Here is a 15,072-nt window from a genome sequence, read left to right on the forward strand (position 1 = left end):
CCCAGCTCCACCCTGCCCAGGCCCTCAGCGCACCAGGACCTTGACTATCCCTTCAAGACAGTGTAGAGAACACACTGAGGCTGCCATCAGACCTCAGGGACTTGGGTAGCAGGAAAGGACAGGCGGAAAGTGGGGAGCTTTACCAGCCTGTGCCAGCCAGGGGTCCCCACCCAGCAGCAGCAGGCACACCTTACCATGTGGGAGGCCAGCAGACAGAGGGTGCTCCAGCTGGGAAGGTAGGGGCAGCCAATACCAGCAGAGGCAGACAGGCCAACGAAGAGCTGGACGAGAGGCAGGAGCAGGGCTGCCAGTCCGGGGCTCCCCATGGGCTTCCGAGGGGTCAGGGTATCCAGAACATGGCTGCACCTCCTGAAGGTGGGTGGCAGGGCCTTGCGTGCAGCAGCAGGGAGGGCAGTGCCAGCAGGAGCCCTCGCCTCAGCCTGCCCCTGCCCCACCCTGCCCCAAAGCTCCTTCTTAATCCCAACCAGCCGGCCGGGCCACATTCCTTCTCCAAGTGGAGGGACTGAAGGACACTTGCCCCCCAGAAAACCCTACTCCCCTACCTGGAGGGCAAGGGGGTTTCCTGCTCTGGCAGAGAAATAACAGGAAAGAGGCCGGCACAGGGTTAGGGGGATGGATGGCGGGCTGCACCCACTTCTTAACTCCTCCTACTCCTGCAACACCCTGCAGATCAGACCCGCCCCTTAGCTTGCTCCTGGCCTTGAATCTCCCCTGGACACGTGCTTCATCCTCTCGCTTAGAAAACTGACAGAGCCATCAAGCACTTCTCCGCAGTGGGTGCTGGAGACCGACGTGACTGATGCACCACTTAGAGCTGGGCAGAACAAAAAAGCACTGTAGGATGCACAGAAACCTCACACGTCCCCCTGTGCACCCTGGCTCCCACCTGGCTGACTTTCAGGACTAGTGTCCAGCTTTCTCTCTCTACCCGTTGGCCAGTTCCAGCACTCCTGCCAAAGGGCCTCCAGCTTCAAGGATCCACTAATCAGTACAGTCTGCTCAGGAAGCCCCAGGTCTCATAGCTGAGCCCTGGAGCTGAGGGAGTGGGCCCCATGCACTGACCTGGTTTCCTGTGGTTTCCGATGCTGATGAGCCTCCATTCTCTGTGGGGACCCTCCACGTCGTCCCGTGGCTTCCTCCTGCTCACGGAGCATTTGAACTGCTTCAGCCCTCACCTTGGTGACACACACCGTAGAAAGTTTGGGGCACACCTACTGGGTGAAGGTATCTTGAGACTGTTATTATCCCTCTGCACTTTCAGTAGCTTGATCATACCTATCTTCAGGCCAATTCTACTTCTTAAGTCTTCAGGTCCACTGTCTAAAGACCCCATTGTACCCATTATCCTAAAAATACCCTCTAGCTTTTGAGTTCCTTAGAAAGACCCTTTCTTATATCTTTATGTTTTTCCAGTGCCTAGCAATGGATATCGTGAAATAGGTGCTCTGTAGTTGAATAAATGTAAATTATGTTTCATCTAAGCAGCAGTTTATCTATTTCACATTTCATAAGCACTTTCATATTTGATCCTCCTAAACCACCTTACAAGGCAGGTAAGTGAGAATTATTCATTTCATAAAGAGAGAAATAAGGAAGCAGAAAGGAGAATGATTTGGTCAAGGTCTCTAGCCCAAGGAGAGCTCCAATTCTGCCATCCTCTCACAGTTCATTTCTCTTTCTACCATCCTTATGGCCTCTCCTCCCACTGCCTCATCCCCCTCTGCTCCTGGGAACCCAAAAGGACCTGCCTGACACAGTTCTGTCTTTTGGCCTTGAAGTCCATCACTGCAAACAAATCAGTAAGATGTGAAGGGAGAAAAGGGTGGTCTGGCCATACTAAAGACAGGTTAGGGAGTCTTCCCCCTAAATTTCACCTAGCCCACAATGGTTTAGATCTATACCGATAATGTGTTTTCTAATGCTGGGGCGTGAAGTGAGAAACTTGGCTCCATTCTAGAATACTTTTCTCTTTTGACTCCTTTTATCTTCTGATTTGATTCTCACAGTGAAAATATTTGGTTACTTGCTCCCTGACCCTGGCTAATGTATGGTAGGAGAAGCAGAAAAGAAATAACAGACACCTACACACGTGAAATAAAGAATAGAAAGGGAAGAAAAGGACCACATAGAAAAGGCAGAGGAAGAAAGAAGAAAGGGGGAAAGGAGAGAGAAAAGGAGGTCTGTATTTTATTGTTTTGCTAGTTTATTGTGGAGCCTGTTCCAAAAAGGATTTTAAGTAAAAAGCACAGTGGGTGAATTCCAGCACATGCTGGGGAAGGGGGAGGGGGTCAGATCACAATTGCTGAACTCCTACTATCAGGCTGTGGGCTGTGTGCTTTGCCCACATTATCTCATATTATTGGTACTACAACCCTTGAGGTCAGTCTTACTAAACATCTTACAGACTTGGAAACACTGGGAAGATTAAGTAACTTGTCCAAACACAAAATGGAGAGCTGAGACTTACCCACGTGTCTTTCTAGCTCTTTCTGTCAGAACACACTGCTTGGGGAGATCTGTGGTTTCTGGGCCCTGTAGTCCACAGAAGTACTAGATTGAGGGGACTTCCGTGGTGGTGCAGTGGATAAGACTCTGCATTCCCAATGCAGGGGGCATGGGTTCAATCCCTGGTCACGGAGCTAGATCCCCACGTGCATGCTATAACTAAGAGTTCTCATGCCACAACTATGGAGCCTGCCTGCTGCAACTAAGACTGCGTGCAAACAAATAAATAAATATTTTTTTAAAAAATAGATGTCATGAAGGGCTTTAAAAAAAAAAAGAAGTACTAGACAGAACGATGTGATGAGTTGGTAGGATTAACAACATGGGGGGGGAGAAATTGTAATAGTTGGAAAGAAAAAAGGATAGTAGGTCTTACGGGAGTGAGTTATCAATGATCAGATTTCTAGAACAGTAGGGATTGTTTGGCAAGTGTCAACAAGGGAGGAGTACTTCTGTGGCTGGAATAGGAGGGTGCCAACTCGAGTAAAGGCAACAGAGGTGTATGGTAGGCCTGCAGCACAGAAGTCCTGTCCTTTTGTCCTATCTCACCTGTGGTTTGTATCTGAATGAGCTGATCCAGACTTCACTCTCCAATAACCTTTACGTGGGGAGCAAGCCAGGCGCTCAGGTCTTGGCAGGCCCCTACACGTGCTCAGGTACAGAGTACACTGTGGGGTCCTTGGGCAGCCATTCTTCCTGACAAAGCCTTACCCATGCATGGACGCTGGTCAGACAATGCCGCAGCATCTCCAGGCTCTTCCTGTAATGCCAGATTCCCAAGGTCTGTTGGGGCAACTGTGCCTACTGTTTGGGCACCCTGGGCAAGAAGGTCCAACCAATTAGACCAACAAAAACCAAGAGTACACAAGTGTTCCTTTCTTACTCCTGCTCTTCCAGAAGGGATCAATCTCCAGAATACCGACGCAAGAAGTTATGCTTAAGAGAAGAGGAAGGGACTCCCAATCTGAGAGGGGAACACCAACACTGCTCATCAAGGGAAGGGATTTTGATATTTATTAAGCACCTACTAGGTACTACACAGTTTATATACATTATTTTATTTAATCCTCACAACAACCCTGGGTGGTAGATGCTATGATGCCCATACATTAGATCAAAAACAGAGGCTCAAATATCTTGCTCAAGGCAAAAGGTAGCAAAATGCCTGGCTAGATTTCTAACCTGAGTCAGTGTAATATCAAAAACTGTTCTTTCCACTATACCACACTGCCTTTCCCATAGACTAGATGCTCACTAAGGGTTCTTCCAAGGCCTACACCCTCTAGCTCTGTAAACATCAGGGATTAATAACCATTCCTCACATTTGTACAGTGTTAGAGTTCTTAAAGCACCTTCACAAGATTTTACCTCATTTGATCTTCAAAACAATCCTGTGAATTTGGCAGGGCTGAACTTGGTACTTGAACCTGTCTTCTGACCCACATACAGTGCTCTTCCCACTAAATCAAGATCCCTTTCGAAGGGGATCTTGTTTACTTCAGGGAATACTACAACCATGAGGCAGGGGGAAAAAATGATTGGAGAGCCCAAAAAGTAGAATCCCAACAAGCCAACAAACAGAAAACTAAAATGAACCAAACGGCTCTTTTCGTGTTGACAATAATTTTCATAATGGGTCTTTTTTTTTTTTAATTTTACTTATTTTTTGCTGCTTTGGGTTTGTTGCTGCGCGCGGGCTTTCTCTAGTCGCGGCGAGTGGGGACTACTCGTTGCGGTGCGCGGGCTTCTCATTGTGGTGGCTTCTCTTGTTGCAGAGCACGGGCTCTGGGCGCATGGGTTTCAGTAGTTGTAGCGCACGGGCTTACTTGCTCTGTGGCACGTGGGATCATCCCGGACTAGGGATCGAGCCCATCTCCCCTGCATTGGCAGGCAGATGCTCAACCACTGCACCACCAGGCAAGTCCCTTCATAATGGGTCTTGAAAAGCACTGTAAAGTACCATTCTAGTAATCAAATAAATTTTAAATTCTTTTTTTAAACTAATAATTATTTACATCCTGGTTCTTTAAAAATCAGCAATCTGTGCCTGGTGCACATAACTCCATTACACACTCATTTCCATCTGCACCTCTCTGCTATCCAAATCCTACCCTTCACTCTAGTTCTTTGCTCTGACTTTAGTCTACAATAGCACACGTTACTTCATTCAATAAGTTCAGAGTGCATGCTGCACATTAGGTACAGAGCAAAGGGTGAGGAAAAGACATGTAAACTAGTAATTCTGTCAGTAGAAGAGATAAAATTAAAAAGCCATGTGAATTCAGAGAAAGAACCCTCACTCCTTGAAGTAGCCAGAAGGCTCCAGAATTACCGTATAAAACTAGGTCTTGAAAGAGAAGTAATAAAGAAGTATAAAAGCAGAAAAGGAAAATTTTTAAGGCAACTGGGAAAACATGGAACCAATATGGGGATTCATAAGAGGTTTTCCTGACTGAGACAGACAGTGCGTGAGTGACAGTATCAGGAGATGAATCAGGAGTGATGTACTGGAACCACACTTTGGAAATGTCTGAAAAGGATTAAGGAATTTTGGTTGTTCAAAAAATAATGGCACATCGGGCTTCCCTGGTGGCGCAGTGGTTAAGAATCCGCCTGCCAATGCAAAGAGGTTTTCCTGACTGAGACAGACAGTGCGTGAGTGACAGTATCAGGAGATGAATCAGGAGTGATGTACTGGAACCACACTTTGGAAATGTCTGAAAAGGATTAAGGAATTTTGGTTGTCCAAAAAATAATGGCACATCGGGCTTCCCTGGTGGTGCAGTGGTTAAGAATCCGCCTGCCAATGCAGGGAACATGGGTTCGAGCCCTGGTCCGGGAAGATCCCACATGCTGCGGAGCAACTAAGCGCGTGCGCCACAACTACTGAGCCTGTGCTCTAGAGCCCACGAGCCACAACTACTGAGCCCACGTACTACAACTACTGAAGCTGGCACACCTGCAGCCCGTGCTCTGCAACAAGAGAAGCCACCGCAATGAGAAGCCCGTGCACCACAACAAAGAGCAGCCCCTGCTCGCCGCAACTAGAGAAAGCCCGCGCGCAGCAACAAAGACCCAACGCAACCAAAAATAAAGAAAAGAAAAAAAATAATGGCACATAGTAGGGACTTAATGATGATCCAGAGCTGTACTCTTGGTATACTGACTTGCACACAGGGATGCAGGAAGAGGAATGAGTATTAGGTAGAAGGCAAAGAGTTAAGTTTAGGACACACTGAGTTTGAAATGATAATCAGGACATCTAAAGGTTGTGTACCTAGAAGTACTGCCAGTACCTAATAGAGACTGAGTACATACCTAATGTTTTTGTTTTTATTTATTTTTGGCTGTGTTGGGTCTTCGTTGCTGCATGCGGGCTTTCTCTAGTTGTGGTGAGCAGGGGCAACTCTTCGTTGCGGTGTGCAGGCCTCTCATTGAGGTGGCTTCTCTTGTTGCAGAGCATGGGTTCTAGGTGTGTGGGTTTCAGTAGTTGTGGTACGCTGGCTCAGTAGTTCTGGCTCACTGGCTCAGTAGTTGTGGCTCGTGGACTCTAGAGCGCAGGCTCAGTAGTTGTGGTGGCGCATGGGCTGAGCTGCTCCGCGGCATGTGGGATCTTCCCAGACCAGGGCTCGAACCCACGTCCCCTGCATTGGCAGACGGATTCTTACCCACTGAGCCACCAGGGAAGCCCCATACCTAATGTTTATAGAACAGAATAACTCTGGAAAGGGCAGAGACCCGCAGTTAGAGATCTGGGCATCATCCAGACACAATAAAGTCAAGTGGGTAAGAGCAAAGGGACACACCTTTTTTTTTTTTAAATAAATTTATTTATATATTTTTGGCTGCGTTGGGTCTTCGTTGCTGCGCGCAGGCTTTCTCCAGTTGCGGCAAGCGGGGGCTACTCTTTGTTGCAGTGTGCGGGCTTCTCATTGCGGTGGCTTCTCTTGTTGCAGATCACGGGCTCTAGGCTCGCAGGCTTCAGTAGTTGTAGCGCACGCGCTTAGCTGCTCCATGGCATGTGGGATCTTCTCGGACCACGGCTCAAATCCGTGTCCCCTGCATTGGCAGGCGGATTCTTAACCACTGCACCACCAGGGAAGCCCGACACACATCTTTCATGCAATATCTACTGTGTCAGACTTTTATGTGTGAAAGGGCCTTTAGTTCACAGATCTCTTTCCCACTTCTATTTTTAACTTCTCTGCTCCACACCATTACATACTGTGTTCATTAGTTGTTTCACATGGATATTACGTTTCACATAGATTGCAAATCTTCTACATGCAGGATACTTTAAAATTCTTTTGTATACCATAAAACAGTATTAGACACATAACTAACACTGTTAACACTGAATGATAAACATCAATGTCCAACCAAAAGACAAACCCATAACCCAAGCTGGATAAATGAGAACGGACCATTTGAGAGGTGGAGGTTAAATGTATGGCCCACAGTAGTTCCTGCCAATCAGCTGTAGGGTTGCAACTATGACTTAAGTTCCCTATGTCCAGTTCACTTCCCCACCGCCACTGCCAGGTTTCTCGGGGAGCCTCACGTACCTCCCAGTGACTAAGGCCACTCAAACAACACACTTTTCACACTCTATCAGATGCCGAACACAAAGCACAGGGGGGGACAAGGCAGTTGTAACTTTATTGAGGTTCTTTTTAATTAAAACGCTTCACAGTAGAGACCACAGCCTACAAGGGGAGCAGCCTCTCAAATGTTTCCTGCCCCATGACTCATGGATTGAAGCAGAATGTGATTTATTCCCTATCTCCTTCAGTCTCGGTGGCTAAGGGGTGATGGATGGAAGTGGAGAGGATGACCAAGAAGAGGCAAGGAAGAAAAACTCAGAAGGATCTCAACTGCAACCAGCTGAAATTTGTTTCACAGCTGCTGATCACCCAGTTCCACAAACCAGGAGTAAATTAAACAGTTTTGCTACCAGCTGATGGCAACAGAAGGGGCTTTGCAGAACTTGGGCCTAGTTTGCACTAGTTGCCAACATCGCAGCTGCCAAAATCACTGAAGGAGGTTTGAGAACAGCTCCTCTACCCTCTCACTCCACTGGATGGGAGGCCCAGGCTTCACCTCACACAGTAGTTCATCAAGCAGGCTTCATTTACGCTTCTTCTCCTGTGTGCTGGTGAACCAAGAGTCTAGGAGCTTCTTGCTGTAGTATAACTGCCAGGCATGCACTTGGACCACCAGCACCAACACCAGATACATGACGGAGACGGCAGAAAAACCAAAGAGGAAGCGGTAGGCCTTGCCATGGCGGTAGAGCTGCTGTGCAGCAGGGAACATCTCCATGCTGCCATATATGAGGGGAGCGATGGAAAAGAGCCCCATGCTGATCATGGAGAGCACCAGGTAGCTAATGTTGTTGCGGGGGAAGGAGAGGAGGCCCAAGAGGGAGGGCACAATGCTCAGCAAATAGGGGTACTCCCACTGATAGGGCATGGCCACCTGATCATGCGACAAGAGCCTCAGGTGCCCCACGCTCATCTTGGCAACCAGCAGCAGCCATATGACCAGATGCACGTAGATCAGCTTCTTGATTTCATACTTGAGGGTCACACTGTGGGGCAGAGCAGAGGGAGAAGTACCTTTCATTCAAAATTTTCTGACCACCAACTCTATGTCAGGCAACTATACTGGACACTGGGAAACAGACGTGAATAAGGTATAGTTCCTGCCTGGAGACTGGGAACAAGGTACACAGGAAGAAAAAAGTAATTAGAAAACGAACTGGAAAAACTCTAGTAAACCTATGTTGCAAAATATATGGCATCACAGGAAAGAGTAATGAATTCTGATTGAGATGAGTTGACTGAGAAGGCTGTCTGGACAAGGGTGTTATCTGAGCTAGGCTCTGAGATGTGGGCGGAGATGGACATTCCAAGCAGAGGTAACAGCGTGCAGGCAAAACGGCATATGCATTTGTGTTCCAGGAGAGCAAATGGTTGGGTGTGGAAGGACTACGTTGTGGTGGAGAGGGGAGTAGCAGGATATGAAGTTGCAAAGAGTATCACTGAGTCACTTTAAAGACAGAAGAGTAACTCAGTGCTGTGTTTAGAAAGAGAACTCTGGGGAATTCCCTGGTGGTCCAGTGGTTAGCAATCTGGGCTTTCACTGCCAAGGCCACAGGTTCAATCCCTGGTCGGGGAACTAAGGTCCTGCAAGCCCCATGGCGTGGCCAAAAAAAAAAAAAAAAAAATGAGAGAGAACTCTGACTGTAGCATAGGAGGACAGCCTATGGAAGGAGGTATTGGCAGCAAGGAAACCAACTCAAGCTGCCGTACTTCTCCAGCTAGAGTACATTTTTCATCTAAAGTAAGCATATTTTCTCTTATTCTTTGAATTCTCTCAGGTCCTAAATATATCCCCTTCACACCTTCATAGAGCAGAGTTTCTGCTCTAGACAGGCATGAAAACACTGGCTTGAGTTGTGAGGTGCCTTTTAGACAAGGGTCTAAGGATAAGAATAAAGTGAGGTTTCAAAGAGCTTGTCATTCTTTAAAACTGTGGAAAAAAAGACATGGAAAAGATTCTGGGAAATTTCAATGGATTTAAGTAAAGAACATCTCTAAAAACATTTTATTTTTTAAAATATTCATTATAGAAAGTGCAGAAAGGTGGGGCAGGAGGGGAATAAGTCACTTGTAGACTTCAAGCTCCATGAAGGCAGGGACCAGTTTTGTTTGTTTGTCAATAAACTTTTTTATTGAAGGTATAACATGAATACAAAGACCAGGGCTGCTTTCGCTATTCTATCCTCAGGGCCTAGCACAATGCCTGATGGGTAGAAGCTCAATAAATACTTGTTGAACGAATAAACGAATGTAGAAATATCCCTTACGTGGGGGGTTTCATAAAACTCATTTGAGGCAGAGTAAGTCTGGACTTCAAGGTCCAAATCCCCAAAACAACCCAAAATATAACAGCTACCGCGTACTGGGCAGACTTATGTGCTAGATCTTATGCTACGCTCTTTACGCGATTATTGGCTCACTAATTCATCACCAAGACCGAAAAGGTAGATTAATTTTCCCTTGCCAGATAAGCAAACTGAGGCTCAATTAGAAATCAGGTTCCCGGGATCAGAGAGCGGGGCCAGCATCGCCGAGACACCGGAGCCCAGGCGGAGCCGGACCCCTCAAGGCACCGAGGGATCAAGGGGTGGAGCTCACAGGAGCGACGGGGCTTTCCGGGATTGGAGTCCGGCCCCGGGCCGTCACAGGAGGAGGGGACTTGGCAGGTGCGCGAGAGCGGGCTGGGGAGCAAGACCCTGAGGCCTGGCCGGCGTCGCGTCCCAGGCCCTGCGAGATCCTCGCCTCGCTTCATACCTCATCTGGTAGTGCGTGGCGACGCGCTCCCGGTGCTGAAAGTCGCTGCCGTCGGTGCCGGCCGCTCGCGGGCCTGCCCGAGACGCCATCTTCCCTGCCCAGAGCCCTGGAGCCCCTCACGCCGACCAGTTGCAGCGACTAGAGCGCCAACATGCCTGCCAACCCTACGCGCGCCGCCTCAGCTCCGCCCACCCAACAGCCGAGCGGTTCTGTGAGGACAACTTCCGGCCTCTCTGTCTCCGGAGGACCGACTCTGTAGTCACGTCCCTGCGCACGCGCACACATACGCACACGCTTTTCTTCTCGGCCCCGCCCTGTCTGTCTCTCCCCAGCCTTTGGAGCGCGCAGAAAATTAAGTGCTAGCACGTCTCTCTTTTTGCCAAGGTCGAGAGCTGATACTCCAGCCTCTCGAGCACTTACACTTTCTTTAACTCTAGTTCGAGTTTAAGACGTCTCTCTTCCCACTTCACAGATGGAGAAACTGATACCTGGAAGGGATCTGTGACTTTCCCAAGAGCGTGCATCTTTCACACTCAGTCTCAAAGTATCTTCCCACAGATTAATCTTTGCAAGAAGAAACAGTAACTTCACAGTGGAGAAACCTGGCACGCAGCCCCTTAACTAAGTAATCAAGTTAACTTGCCCAGGAGTGAGACAAACTGACTCCTTATGCCTCCTGCTGATATCGAGGACACATCATCACTGAGGTGATATTCTTGCCCCAAATACTTAACCTGAATCTAATCATGAAGAGGTGACAGATAAGCTCAAATTGAGGGACATTCTACAAAATAACTGGACTATACTTTTAAGAAATGTGAAGGCCATGAAAGAAAAAGAAATTAGGTAGAGGCAGAAAGCAGAATAGTGGTTGCCAAGGAATGTGGTGATGATGGTTGCACAACTGTATGAATATACTTCATGCCACTGAACTGTATACTTAAAAATTGTTAATTTTATATTATGTATATTTTACCACAATAAAAAAATACATAAAATTTCAAAATTGTTATCTGAAAAAACTGAAGTATCTTTTTATGTTTGAGTCATTTGTATTTCATTTCCCTGAACTGTGTTCGTATCCTTTGTCCATTTTTCTACTGCATTGTTGGTCTTGTTAATTTATATACATATGGCAGAGAGAGAGAGAGAGACGACCTCTTGTCTATAATTTTAGTGGCCATGTATTTTTCCCATTTATTGTATGTCTTTTGACTTTACTCATGGTGTTACAATTTTAACATGCAGAATAGTTTTTTCATATGGTTGAATATATATGTCTTGTCTTCTTTGGCTTCTCAGTTTTGCTTCATAACTAGAGTCCTTCTCTATTCCAAGGTGCTCAAATGATTTTATGCTTTTCAGCATTTGAGAACCATGCTCAGACATCTGCCTCCCAGACTAGAGGTGAGCGCCTCAGAGAGAGGGGTAAGAACCGAGTCATCAGGACTTCTCTGGTGGCGCAGTGGTTAAGAATCCGCCTGCAGGGGACCCGGGTTCGATCCCTGGTCCGGGAAGACCCCACATGCTGCGGAGCAACTAAGCCCGTGCGCCACAACTACGGAGGCTGCGCTCTAGAGCCCGCGAGCCACAACTACTGAGTCTGTGTGCCACAACTACTAAGCCCGCATGCCTAGAGCCTGTGCTCTGCAACATGAGAAGCCACCGCAATGAGAAGTCCGTGCACCACAACGAAGAGTAGCCCCTGCTCACCGCAACTAGAGAAAGTACACGCACAGCAGCGAAGACCCAAGGCAGCCATAAATAAATAAATAAGAAATGCTTGCTGAATACATAAATTATGAATGAGCCAAAACCATCCTCTTCTCCTAAGCACTGTGAAGAATTCTCAGGTTCACCAAGCATTCCTCCATCCCCCACAGACACTCTCTGGCTTTAGCTTGTGCTTATCTTTTTCTTTTCTGTGTGTGATTTCCATGATGTTCATCAGGGCTTCTGAGTCAGACTGCTTCTCAGTCATCCATTGGCTTATCATGAGACACTAGGCACTTGTTGGGTGTTCAATAAATATTTGAGGCATGAATGTCCAAGGGAGGGGCCCCAACCCTTTCCCCAGAACTTCCTCCCTGAAGTATTGGTACTTCTCTTCTGGCTCTTGGTCTGTCTTGAAGTTTAGTGATTTGTGTTCCTGTCTCCTCACCCTACTCATTCTCTTCTCAAATCCTTTGCACTGATGTTTCCTTTGCCTTGAATGCCCCCAGCCCATCGCCAGGACTTCAAAACACTGGATTCCAGTCCCGGGTGGAACACTATAGACTGAATGTTTGTGTCCCCCCACCTCTTGCCCACATTTGTATGTTGAAACCTAATCCCCAATGTGATGGTATTTGGAGGTGGGATTTGGGGGTGGTGGGATTAGTGTACTTATCAAAGAGACTCCCTTGCTCCTTCTACCAGGTGAGGACACAGAGAGAGGACAGCTCTCTGTGAACCAGGAAGAAGGTTTTCACCAGAGACCAGAACTACCAGCACCTTGATCTTGGACTTGTCAACCTCCAGAACTATGAGAAATAAGTTGCTATTAGGCACCAGTTTATGGTATTCTGTATAGCAGCCCAAACAGACCAAGACATTCCAGGTCTTGAAAAGACTGACTTCTCATCAGTCAGGATTTAGCTGAAAGCTCACCTCTGAGGCCATTCTTTTTTTTTTTTTAATTTATTCATTCATTCATTTATTTATTTATTTTTGGCTGCACTGGGTCTTTGTTGCTGCGTGCGGGCTTTCTCTAGTTGTGGCGAGTGGGGGCTACTCTTCATTGCGGTGTGCAGGCTTCTCACTGCGGTGGCTTCTCTCGTTGTGGAGCACGGGCTCTAGGTGCGCGGGCTTCAGTAGTTGTGGCTTGCGGGCTTAGCTGCTCCCCAGCATGTGGGATCTTCCTGGACCAGGGCTCGAACCCGTGTCCCCTGCGTTGGCAGGCAGATTCTTAACCACTGCGCCACCAGGGAAGCCCTGAGGACTTTCTTAAGCCCACAGGCCAACCTAGCTCTCTAGCCATTTGCTATCATATCGCCTTATGTTGTTTTCTTCCCAGAACATCATTATCTGAAATTATCTTGATTATTTGCATATTTGTTCATGGTCTGAGTTCCCCCTTTCTCCAGGAATGTCAGCTCCTTGAAGTGTGGGACAAACCTGTGTTGTTTCCTGCTGTATTCTCAGACCCTAGGAGGGCTGGCACACTTAAGTGCCTAATAAGTATTTGTTGAGTGAATGAATGATGGTTGCCTGAAAGCTTTTATAGGGAAGGATTTAGATATAAGTAATAGGATGATGATGATGATTATAGCTATTTATTGAGCCTGAAGGGTGCACTAAACTTTATATCAAGTACTTTTCACGATTATCTCATTTAATCTTCATGACAACCCAGTGGGGTAGGAACTATTTTTAATCCACATTTGTTAGATCCAACTGAAGCTTAGATGAATTACATCACACAGCTAGTGCTAGACTGCTGGTTTTCAAAATAGGTCCCTAAGTAGCCACAGTGTCAGCATCACCTCGGAAACTCTTAGAAATACACTTTCTTAGGCCCCACTCCAGACATACTGAGTCAGAAACTCTGCGGTGCAGCCCAGCAATCTAATTTTTAACAAGCCTTCCATGTGATTCTGATGCACTAGTGTGAAAAACCCAACTCTAAAAGAAAGGCGAGGTTGAACTCTTTTTTTTTTTTTTTTTTTTTTCTTTTTCGCGGTACGCGGGTCTCTCACTGTTGTGGCCTCTCCCGTTGCGCAGCACAGGCTCCGAACGCGCAGGCTCAGCGGCCATGACTCACGGGCCCAGCCGCTCCGCGGCATGTGGGATCTTCCCGGACCGGGGCACGAGCCCGTGTCCCCTGCATCGGCAGGCGGACTCTCAACCACTGCGCCACCAGGGAAGCCCCTCAACTTTTTTTTTTAAAACAGCTTTATGGAGATATAATCCATATACCATACACACTTAGGTGTACAATCCAATGGTTTTAGCATATTTGCAGGATTGTACAACCTCCAAATAGACTTAGCACAATCATGAAAGTAGATTGTGTTTAGATTACTAGATTAGAACTTTTTTTTGGCTCCCCTGAAAGAAACCCTATGCCCACTAGCTGTCCCCATTCCCCTTCCACTCCCCAGCCCCTCTAAACAACCACTAATTAATTTTTTGTCTTTATAGTTTTGTCTATTCTGGACATTTCATACAAGTGGAATGATACAGGTATGTATGTGATCTCTTGTGACTGGCTTTGCATAATGTTTGCATAATAAATCCCTTGTGATTTCACTTTGCATGATGTTTTCAACGTTTGTCCATGTACTGTAGTAGCATGTATCCTTTCGATTGACAAATAATATTCCATTTATGGATATACCACAGTTTTTTATCCATTCATCAATTGACGAACATTTGGGTTGTTTCTACATTTTGCCTGTTATGAATAACACTATGAACTTTCTCGTGTATGAGTTTTTGTGTGGACATAGATTTTCATTTCCCTTGGAGATATATATATATAACTCCAAATATTATGTATATGTAGAACTGCTGGGTCATAGATCTTACACTCTTAACCACTACACATTTCAGCTAGTCTTTATTATTATTATTAAATTATCTGCTATTATTAAATAATTATATTATCAATAACACCAGTATTTGTTTCTGTCTTAAGTATCTCTGTTGCAAAGCCCTTTACTTTTATTATTACAAATCCTTACCTCGGTCAGGATCATTAAGACAGGAAGCATTATCTGTGTTGAAGAGGTCAGAGAAACTGGGGCTCAGGAGGTCAAGGGAACTTGTCTACACTCCAACAGCTAACATGGGTAGAGCTGGGACCACCATGCACACCTGCCTGTTTCCTGTGTCCTCTGTGCCCAATACCATGTCCTGGGCCATACCCTGCCCCAAATCTTTCGAAACATGCCTCCACCCCTCCTTTCTAGCATTTTCTGGAAGTGAGGCTGGCTTGACATCCCCAGGGTGAGAGCTGCACACTCAGTGCCTGTGCTCTTTTCCAGCTGGGGCTGGAGGCCAGGGGAGGGGCTGCCCTGGCAGCTGGAAATAAAATGGAGGGAGGGCTGGACTGAGCGGGGCAGTATTGGAAGGTTAGGAGGCTGGGAAGCGGGAGGTAAGGAGTTTCTTATTCTGGGTTTTTTGTTTTGGTTTGGTTCTGGCTCCT

The 15,072-nt window shown here is 46.8% G+C and overlaps 2 protein-coding genes across 5 annotated transcripts in view; both read right to left on the reverse strand.

Moving 5' to 3' along the window:
- Positions 1-15,072, reverse strand: part of IL17RE (interleukin 17 receptor E) — a 33,570-nt gene that overhangs the window by 11,477 nt on the left and 7,021 nt on the right. For 2 of the 3 annotated variants that reach the window (XM_028484840.2, XM_028484841.2), the window contains exons 1-3: positions 5,845-7,070; positions 1,084-1,160; positions 195-835 (exon numbers count right to left, since the gene is read on the reverse strand). In XM_028484840.2, coding sequence (XP_028340641.1) covers positions 195-503 — 309 coding nt within the window. In that variant the 5' untranslated portion in view covers positions 504-835; positions 1,084-1,160; positions 5,845-7,070. Of the gene's footprint in view, positions 1-194; positions 836-1,083; positions 1,233-5,844; positions 7,071-15,072 lie in introns of those variants that run through there. The other variant, XM_055082738.1, reaches the window with a different exon arrangement.
- JAGN1 (jagunal homolog 1) lies at positions 7,166-10,185 on the reverse strand. Of its 2 annotated transcripts, none has more exons than XM_007113732.4 (2): positions 9,885-10,185; positions 7,166-8,116 (listed from the first exon to the last, which is right to left on the reverse strand). In XM_007113732.4, exons 1-2 carry the CDS (start codon positions 9,971-9,973, stop codon positions 7,654-7,656), a joined length of 552 nt encoding a protein of 183 aa, XP_007113794.1. In that variant the 5' UTR covers positions 9,974-10,185; the 3' UTR covers positions 7,166-7,653. The 2 variants fall into 2 exon arrangements, with proteins under 2 accessions (XP_007113794.1, XP_007113795.1); XM_007113733.4 differs by having other exon boundaries at positions 7,166-8,241.

Source organism: Physeter macrocephalus, unplaced genomic scaffold, assembly GCF_002837175.3.
Source record: "Physeter macrocephalus isolate SW-GA unplaced genomic scaffold, ASM283717v5 random_252, whole genome shotgun sequence".
NCBI lineage: Eukaryota > Metazoa > Chordata > Mammalia > Artiodactyla > Physeteridae > Physeter > Physeter macrocephalus.